This window comes from Sander lucioperca, chromosome 7 (assembly GCF_008315115.2).
Source record: "Sander lucioperca isolate FBNREF2018 chromosome 7, SLUC_FBN_1.2, whole genome shotgun sequence".
NCBI lineage: Eukaryota > Metazoa > Chordata > Actinopteri > Perciformes > Percidae > Sander > Sander lucioperca.
Window position 1 is genome coordinate 2,149,811 of NC_050179.1, and position 9,771 is coordinate 2,159,581.

At 43.9% G+C, this 9,771-nt stretch overlaps 1 protein-coding gene across 3 annotated transcripts; it reads left to right on the forward strand.

Moving 5' to 3' along the window:
* The first annotated feature begins 443 nt into the window (after positions 1–443).
* Positions 444–7,234, forward strand: si:ch73-62b13.1 (uncharacterized protein LOC100002270 homolog). Of its 3 annotated transcripts, none has more exons than XM_031283251.2 (3): positions 444–885; positions 4,369–4,540; positions 5,392–7,234. In XM_031283251.2, exons 1-3 carry the CDS (start codon positions 883–885, stop codon positions 6,519–6,521), a joined length of 1,305 nt encoding a protein of 434 aa, XP_031139111.1. In that variant the 5' UTR covers positions 444–882; the 3' UTR covers positions 6,522–7,234. The 3 variants fall into 3 exon arrangements, with proteins under 3 accessions (XP_031139111.1, XP_031139112.1, XP_031139110.1); XM_031283252.2 differs by lacking the exon at positions 444–885 and adding an exon at positions 894–1,074; XM_031283250.2 differs by lacking the exon at positions 444–885 and having other exon boundaries at positions 1,131–4,540.
* The last annotated feature ends 2,537 nt before the right edge of the window (positions 7,235–9,771 follow it).

Sequence of the window (9,771 nt, forward strand, 5' to 3'; positions counted from 1 at the left end):
AGCCACGACAGCAACATTATTTCACCAATCTGTCTGCGAATCACAGTAAAGACACATTTTAGCCAGCGTGACACTGCCACAGCAGGAGATAAATCTGAAAGAGCGCAAACAGAATTGACCCCCATTCCCAGGAGTAATGAAACTGTCACAGCCCCCCCCCCCCCAGGCAATGATATGGCACCCATCTCTTCACACCGGGGAGTCAGCAGCAGAGTGAGGAGGGGGCCCCCACATCTGATGATAGCAGTCATCCTCACTGGAAAGAGGAAAAATAGAGGTCATTGTGCCAGTGTAATCTAAAGGGAGATGTGTGTGTGTATAGTGAGAAACCCTGCAGAGAGCATGACAGTGACAGAGAAGGATAATTGACACTCATGGTGAGAAGTGTTTGTTAATGCCTGGCTGGAGCCGATGGAACCTGCCTCCATGAAATTTACATCTCGGGTCCGTTTGCACCTGCAAACAAATTAAATGATCATGGCAACGGAAGCAGGATCGCATTTTAGTTGAACTTGAGTTATACTCCACTATGTTGGTTCTATTTACTGCCTGTTAAGATCGCATGCATTTCTAAGACGCAATGACACGTACCCTACGGCATCAAAGCGTAATGCACGGCGAGGCAATCTTGCATCCAATCTAGAGACTGAGCTCCAGTAGCCTGGTCTCCGGAGGGGAGAGATATGCCTCCTCCTCACGCAGCCTCGCGCCGCTCTCTATCCATGGCGCATCTCCAGCTCTGAATCAACTTCGGCTCTGGACACACCGGCGGCAGCGCTCGATCCGAACACACACACACACACACACACACACACACACACACACACACACACACATTAGAGGAGGACTAGACCGGCCGAAGAAATCTGATCGAGTGCGTTGATGGTAAGGTTTTTCTTTTCTTCAGCTGTTGTTGCATTTTACGCGCAGCGAGCAGCAGCCGAACTGTTACCTAACAAACAAGATATGCTGTAGTCCGACAGAGAGTAGCCTATCACGTTAATGAGGATAGTAAGAAGATCAGTAAATTATTTCTCCACATAGCGACTTAAAGTGTGTCTGCGCTACTCAAGGGTGAGTTTACTTCATCGGTTTTACTAATACTCCACATGGGCTCATATGTCCTAGTGATATTAATAATTATTTATAAAATAATTCTGTTGTTTTTTAAGTGGTAACCCAATGTGCTCTAGATTGATTTCATATTGGTATCAATTACTGAAAATGTATTGTCAATGTTTCCAGATGCAAATGTATGCTCTCCATGAACCTTACTGCTACTGAAACTTGAACTAGCCTACAGTAACGTTATAGATTAAGTGACGGGATGAGTTTAGAAGTTGCCGGTCTGTCATCCATCTATTTTGTCCTGTATTCCACTAAACTTAAAATAAATCAGTCCTTTTATTTAACACTTAAAAAAACACCGTTTCTTTCTGTTTGTGCTGTTTGTGAATGGCCACAGACAAGATCAGATGACGCGTTGACATTTTGCTTCATTCTACCTCCCTCTGTTTGTAATGTAGTGCCTTCACTCCGTGTGTGTGTGTGTGTGTGTGTGTGTGTGTGTGTGTGTGTGTGTGTGTGTGTGCGTGTGCGTGCGAGTGTGTGTGTGTGTGTGCTGTAGGAATTCTGTAGGACAAGATTCATCTTCTCCCCTATCACAGGAGCTCCTCTGTAGCCCGGGGTCAGATGCAGCTCATCTGCACTCCGCAGCAGCTCTGCTCTGCTCTCCGCCTGTGGCACTCTTAGTGTAGGCTGTGTGTGTGTGTGTGTGTGTGTGTGGCGTTGGGGGAGAGAGAAGGAGAAGGGGAAAAGGTGGATAGATAGATGGAGATCAGAGCGAGAAAGACAAACTGGAGGCTTAGGGCTCCTCCTGGCGTTGCTACTGTTGCTCAACTCTCTTTGTTTTTCAGGTTAGATCATCAGGCTTTGCCAATAAATTGCCTCACTCAAAGGATCTGTGAACACACCAAGGTGCCTTAATAGAAAAATCTTTAGCACTGCCACATCCCTCAATCACTCACATCCCAAATCCCTCAATCCCACCCTCATCACTAACTTCTAACCTCATTTGTTGCCTTTATTTTCCACAGAGGCAACTGCCTTCCCTGCACCATGCACTCCAACACTTTTACTGCTAGCTTTGTTATCTCAGCAGCAGCAACGCCTGAATTTACAACTCAAACCTGCCAGAGGGGCGTGCACCGCGCAGTGTAATCTTTGGTTGATTCTGTCCCCTAGGCTTTTATCCCCTGTAAGCACCGTTATTGTTTGATGGATACAAAAACTGAGACTGCCTGAAGCTCACAGTCGCCTTCCAGTTGTTGACAGAGTGTCTATTATTCCTGGTGTGAGTCCCGGTGCGGGGGGAGTTATAAACCATGGAGAAAGGAGGATCTTGCAAATCAAATTGCTTCAATCCATTGAAGCATCTGTCCTCATTCTCCAGAGGGCAGCAGGATGTGTAGCAAAGGAGGCTCCGAGCCCTGATCGCGACTGGAAAGGAAAACAAAACCTGTCGCTGAGGAATCATATGATGTGGTCAGCCAGCTGTGCAGTACACATAGGGTATGGATGGCAGGACTGTCAATTTGACAGGTTTGCCCCCTCTTTTTCTTAAGTGTCAGATATGGTAAAAAGCTTGGTCAAAGTTTCTCATTATCTGCAGTCATTCATGCTTCTATTTCTCTGCCTTTTCATCCGTCTCTCCTGTCCTTCAACAAACGCACAAACAGGCCGAGCAGTTTTAAAGTTGTTCTGAAAAAAGGGACAAACAGTAGCCTACAGCGTCCCCGTTTCTGTCATTTTGTCTGCAGCTCACAAAAGTTTCTCCCCCTGATGGGTTCATTCTGTGATTGCTGTTTTTAGCTGTATTCAAACAGAATGGCTCATGATGTCAGCTTGATTTCTTTCCCCTCACCCACAGAGTAAATGTCTTTGGTTTTGCGCTGTTTGTGATTAATGGAACATCAAAAGCCAATCTGAGCTCAGTGTGATACATTCCTGAGGATATGAGTCTGCCAGGGACACATAAACATCATTATTGAACAAGAGGGAGACTGGAGAGAGACAGAGTGACAGAAAGAGGGTGAGGAAGCAAGATATTTATTTTTGTCAGTAATATGATGTATATTTACCTGTGGTTTGGATGATGATTGCCTCAGTGAGTGATGGATACACACTTTGCGCCCAGGGATCTTGTGTGATTACCTACCATCAGTTTGGTGCAGAGGGACAAATGGATGGCAGCACCTTTTTTCCAAATCCATTTGGAAAATCACATCTCCCTTTGCTCTTTCACGCCCAGTGGCAAAAGACTCGAAGGGTACAAAAGAAACTTCTCCACTCATCTACGTGAAGTCAGCTATATTTATCCGGTTATGTAGCTCTCTGCTGGGCTTAGAGGCTTAATTACCCAGAAGAGAGGAAAGCAAAAATGAAATGCAATTATGCAATTGTGTGCACGGTATCTTGAATAGTGGAGCTATCGTAGATAGGGACATTACTGCTACCATTTCCCAGTAAAAGTCTGACCTTTGATTCATGTTTTTCTGCCGAACAACAAAATCCTGAACCTGTTTATTCAAAGCATTTAAGCTACTTATGATAAAAGTGCTAAAAGGTGATGTCTGTTTGCTCTGCTCGGAGAGAGAGCGCAACCTCCATTTTTTTAAGAAACACAAACACATGTGCTTTTAAGGAATACTTTGACATTTCGGTATACACTCTTAATTTCTTTCCTTGATAAAACGAAGCTTCAACCAGCAGCTGGTCAGCTTAGCTTAGCATAAAGACTGGAAACTCTGAAGGTAATAAAATGCGCCTCCCAGCACCTCCAAAGCTCACAAATTAACTGGTTATACCTAGTTTGTTTAAAGTTTAAACACTTTTGTTTTTGTATGGTAAAAAGAGATATACCATTTTATTTAGTGAGCTTTAAAGGTACGCCTTTGGACAGAGCCAGGATAGCTGTTTCAACCCCCCCCATTTCCGTTACGCTATAAGCTATCTAAGCTAACTGGCTGAAGTGTTTTCAATCTTTTCATGGTATATTTCCCAAAAACTATTCCTTCCTACTTTTTGACTGCACTAGAAAACGCTGGTACACAATTTCTGGGACAAACGTTCACATTCCGAACTGGCAAGGGAAATCTGGATTTCTGGAAAGTTAACGTGACATACTTTACCTTCTACTGTTTAAGTGCCCTTGAGCAAGAATCCTAACTGCTCCAGCAAAAGCTGCTCATTGGCCATCAGTATAAGGCTGCAGGCGTGAAGGAGTGTGAGCTGTACATGTATGCAGCTGAGAAAAAGCATCAAAATGAAATCTCATTGTGTGTGTCTCTGTTTCCCTGGCGGCTTCAGCGTGAAGGATGTAGAGCCAGAGGGGGGAGCAGGATGGAGTGCTCCTGGAAGACGGTGCTGCTGCTGGTGTGTGCGTCTCTTGGGGTCCAGTACACGGCCATCCGGACCCTGAGGGACTCTCTGTCTGGGCCCTGTCAGGGAACCTACCGCTGCCAGACCAGACACCACAGAGGTACACCGCAACAGCCAGTCAAGATTGTCCCACATATTTGTCCTGCCTCACTACAGGAGAGCATATTGTGTTTTTGGTATATAGATATATGTTTATATGTAGCCTATTGCAAAAATAACAAAAATAACATACAAACTTTGGTTGTGCAGCACCATGACAGGAAATACACAGAAATATTTGTAATATTAGTACTATTTTAGCAGAAAGCCTCATACAAAGAGTTTCAGTAAAGAAAGAGCCAGCATCAAAACTGTGACTGAGGCTAAGAAAAAGGAAAGTGCATCATTAAATGAGGGAATTCCCACCAAGCGGGGAGGATAGAGAAATGAAATATGTGTAATTCGTTTTACAATTATCCTCCAATTTATCTCCATTAATCCCCTCTCAAAGCGCAGCTGTAGCTCGCCAGCGCTGAGCTCCTGTGTACGAAAGTAACATCCCCTTTGCAATCAACTCCTCATCAGCAGTAATTACACGTTAGCTGTTTGCGCTATATTTAGAGATCCGCCATTTCATAAACCCCCTCAGTAACCACCGGCAGACAAGCAACATACTCAGGCATGTTTATCCTTTAAATTATTTAAGCTTTATTGGCTTGATTCAGTAGTTTACTTTCTCCTGAGCTGAAGTTATGATGAAAACCAACTCATTTTCACTTTTATGAGCTGAAGCAACCCTTCTGAAGTAAGTGAAATAAATCCTCTTTTTACCAGAACTTGAATCTAGGTCAAACAGGTTATGTGATGTGTTATTTTAGCTTATTCTTCGAAAACATGATGCAATTGATGTTAGTATCACATAATATCAGTTAAACATGTAAAGGACATGACTTTGTTGTTTCTTTCCTCAAGACTCCAGATGGAAAACCTTGTGTGATAACAGTTGGATGCCAGTTGAGTCGCCTCGGAAGCACATCCTGCTGTTTGCCACCACGCGCAGCGGCTCCTCCTTCACCGGGCAGCTCCTCAACCAGCACCCAGGGATCTTCTATGTGTTTGAACCTCTCTACCATGTCCAGCAGGCTTTCACCAACTCCAGCAGCAGGCTGCGTCGCACCCTGGACCGACGAGCCCTGCTGGGAGCGTACAGGGACCTCCTCCTCAATCTGTACACCTGTGATCTTCACTTCATGGAGAACTACATCCGCCCGGAGCCCCGGGACCACGTCACAAGCTCCTACTTCCGCCGAAGCTCCAGCCACGCACTCTGTTCCCCTCCCGTGTGCTCGGAAGGAGGGGATATAGCGGCCTCTGATCTGCCTGATGAAACGTGGTGTCCTAAGAAGTGCGGGGCCCTAAACCTTACCCTAGCCTCCATGTCATGTCTGTCAAGGGAACACATAGCCATAAAGACTGTGCGGGTCCCTGAGGTGGGAGACCTGCGCACCTTGACAGAAGATCCACGCCTGGACCTGAAGATCATCCACCTGGTGAGAGACCCCAGAGCCATCCTCGCCTCACGCATGATGGCGTTTTCAGATCAATTCCGCGCTTGGAAAATATGGAATGCGACCGGGCGGCAGCCTCGATACGTGGACCTGACGCAGATCACCAGCACCTGCAAGGACATGGCTGCCTCTGCAGAAACAGGCCTGCAAAGACCGGCATGGCTGCGGGGACGCTACCTGCTGGTGCGGTATGAGGACCTGGCGTTCAACCCGAAGGACAAGGCCACTGAGATCTACAGGTTTGTGGGGCTGGAGATGGAGGACAGGGTGCGGCTGTGGATTGCAAAGAACACCAACAGTAACGCGTCGTCTCCGTCAGAGTGGAACTACAGGTACTCCACCACCAGAGACTCCAGGGCGACAGCAGAGAGCTGGAGGCTTCGTCTGGGCTTTGACATCGTGAGGACTGTCCAGAATCTGTGCAACGACACTCTGGCTCTGCTGGGATACAAGCAGGTTCACTCTGCAGCGGAACTCAGAAACTTGTCTCACAGTTTAGTGGAGCACAGGACCTTTCAACCAGTCACATGGTAGAAAAAAACATTACTGTTATTTATTTATTTATTTATTTCAGCTGACTTTCCTCTCTGTCATGATGCTGATAACATGAATGTAATTTATCTTATTTTTCAATAATGCCTAAACTAATATCACTTTTTATGGTTTTGTTAAAGATATTAAAAGTGCCAAATGTCAAGAGTGTGTGATGCTAGAAAAAGTATTGAACCAGAATTAAGTCCATACTGCTGTATGTGTTGATTGAAAACTCTTCCAAACACTGAATCCTGATGTGATGAATTTTTAAAAAAAAAAATTTTTTAGGATTAAATTTTCCCATAATTTCAGTGTTTAAACATGGGGAAAAAGACAGTTGAAAGAGCCCAGCTACCATTTCAGAGTAAATCTGACCCTAAATCAGACACACAAGAAGCGAGGGGGATGTATTTGTCAAATAAATAAATAAATTATAGGGCTTGCCTTCCAAGTGTCTATCTCTAATGCATTTTGGAGAAGGATTAAAATGTCACGTTGTAGGAAGAATATTTTCTGCAGAGCACTGCAGCTCTAATTTCTATGTGAAGATGGGTCTCATAGAACCAAGTTTTTTTTGTAAATACTGATTAACTGTTGCAATGCCAAGTGTGCAAATGTTATGTGCTGGATGTGTTTGAACATTTTTTTTGTCACTGCAACTATACTGTTTATATTTTCTAGACTTTTTCAAATAAATTATTCATATGTAAGTATTTGCCACGCTGCTGAAATCTTGAAACAGCATTTGTTTGATGTGTTTTCTTTAATTTTTTTCAAATCTGAGACAAAAGCGGATTCGACTTGTAGTGCTGAAAACAGAGAACGGTACAAAATCCATTGTCTTTTATCTTGAAATCCCTCTGTATTTGGCTTCTTTCCGCCAAATTTCAATCCTGCTGATGTGTCTTTACTAACAGATATGTTTTTGACTCAAGAGAACACATGGTGCTCACACTGTGTTTCATTTTGAGTTAACTTTGAACCTAAAAAGAATAAAACCAGGATCATTCAGCTGTACCAGCTGTCTGCAGTGGAGTATAGTTAGAGATTAGACAGCTGCAGGTTCTCTGCCAGTTCCACCATTTGAAATTGCTCTTTGTGTCTAAACAGAGAAAGGAAGCGTGCCATCTCCAGACACCAGCCCATTTATTTCCATGTAGAGCTGCTCTCTTGAGATAAATGCTGGAAGTAGTTTCTGAGGAGGAACTCATTGCATGATTCATGGAGGAATCACTGATTGATTGCAATTGTCCTGCCTTTCAAATGCTAACATTGCATCCTCCTATGGAGGCTGCAATTGTACCCCTCTGGGAGTTATGGGCTTTAATGCTTATGCTGCTGAAGAAAGCCTCTCCAGAGTGAAGGAAAGTATGCAATTTGAGTGGAACGGTCATGGTGCTATGTGAGTAGTACTATTAAATCTGAGGTGAAATTGTCCCCTTAATAATGTATTTTTAGACACCCAGTCCTCCCCATACTTCCTGTAGCTGCCCTATAGCTGCTGACACCAGGGATATCTCAGCGCAGCCCAAAGAATTGATCTACACATCCAGCTGAGGAGAAACAGGATTTAAAATGCATGGAGAAAAGATTGGCCGTCTTTCTTTGAACTTAATCTGCAAGGCTACACAAACTGGCCATAAAGCAAAGCTTTATGACACCCGGGGAGATGTGCTTCATCTGTTTTTCCATCCACACCCTGACACACAAAGCTGCAATTGGCCTGAGTCAGCCGTCAGCTAATTACCCATTTATTTGCACTCAATACCGCCAACCCCTTTCTGTCTCCTTAACTGGGCTGACAAATTTAGGTCTTATCAATACAGGTAACAAATATGAGATGCATGCTGCTATTGGGAAATGTAAAATAGCGCACTGTTAATCTACACCAGTGGTTCCTAACCTATATTGTCAGGCAAAATCTTTCCACATTTCAAGTGTTTCCTGGTTGGGAATCACTTTTCTACGCTGTCCTGGGCATACATGACAGAAGTGCAGATGTCAGAGTAGATGCAAGAGGAGCTCACACACATTTATATAAAAACATTAAAACATTTTATATTTAATAAAAAAAATAAATAAATAAAAAAAAACACACACACACAATCAAGCCAAGATGTTAAAAGGTGAAGTAACCATTTTTATTCTGTAAATGGTTTGTGGTCATGTGGCGAGGGGGTGCACGCTGACATCTGTCACACCGACAGATGCTGGGAAGCAGGGCAACACTTTGACTTCTTTTTGCTGTTTTTTGGAATTGAAATTTCCAACTTGTTTTCAGATGTTCAGCAGTCAGTTGTTTTTTTTGAAGTGTTTTTCCATTTATTTGTGAGTGTAAGCACCTCTTGCATCAGGTCCTGTTGGGAGTTGAAACGTGGAAGCAGCGGGGCGGTGCTGAGTGATTTGCATGTGTAGATATCAGAAAGAACATATTTTCTCTCTCTTTTTTTTACACCAGCATAATAAAGTACAATAGCATGATAAACTACAAATTCTGTGGAGGTGGAGTTTGAGGTTTGTTAGCAGGATGAGGAAGAAAATCACCCTCAAGCTGAGAGGTTCAAAGCTTGAGTGTGCAAACACTGCTGTACTCTCATCTGCAGTGTGAATGAGGAAAAAAAGAGTTTTCTTGCAGGGAATTACATTCATCACATTAATATAACAATCCATATTGTTTATTAGACACCACAGACACATGATTTGTTCTCATTATTTCCTTTTGCAGCATGGTGCCCACAATTAAATAGCTGAAAAAGAAAACACTGTTTCCCGTGAATCAAACTCCATCTGCTATTAAAATTCAAGACAGATTAATATCACAGCTCCATTGCTCACTTTACCAATTTCAGGCCACATGCATCAGGGAGGACCGACACAGTATGAAGCAGCCTCCAACAATGTTTTCATAAGCACCTTCTTGACCTTCCAGCACCGCTGTTGTGTCAGTTGAATAAGCTCTATCACGAAAATCCCCCCCCCCTCCATCTGCTCTGCCCTGACGCCTGTCTATAATCAGCAGCCTTAACCATTCGCTGCTCATAATGAGATGTGGGAGCGAAGGAGGTTGTGAGACGTCCTTGGAGTTGCTCCTCCAGCTGCAGGTGTGTCATCCAGGTTCATTATCCCATGGTCAATTCTTTATGGTCCTTATCTGGGCGAGCAGCCAGAAAGTCGGCAAATTATGAGCTCTCTCGCTGTCACGCTGACACATAACCGCATGCTTTGATCAAAATCAATGTCATCCTGTGTG

Excerpts from the sequence above, each read along its gene's own strand:
- si:ch73-62b13.1 (XM_031283250.2), top strand. The coding sequence starts at position 4,297 with ATGTATGCAGCTGAGAAAAAGCATCAAAATGAAATCTCATTGTGTGTG. Across the intron at positions 4,541-5,391 it reads CCAGACCAGACACCACAGAG|ACTCCAGATGGAAAACCTTG; the intron begins GTACACCGCAAC and ends TCTTTCCTCAAG.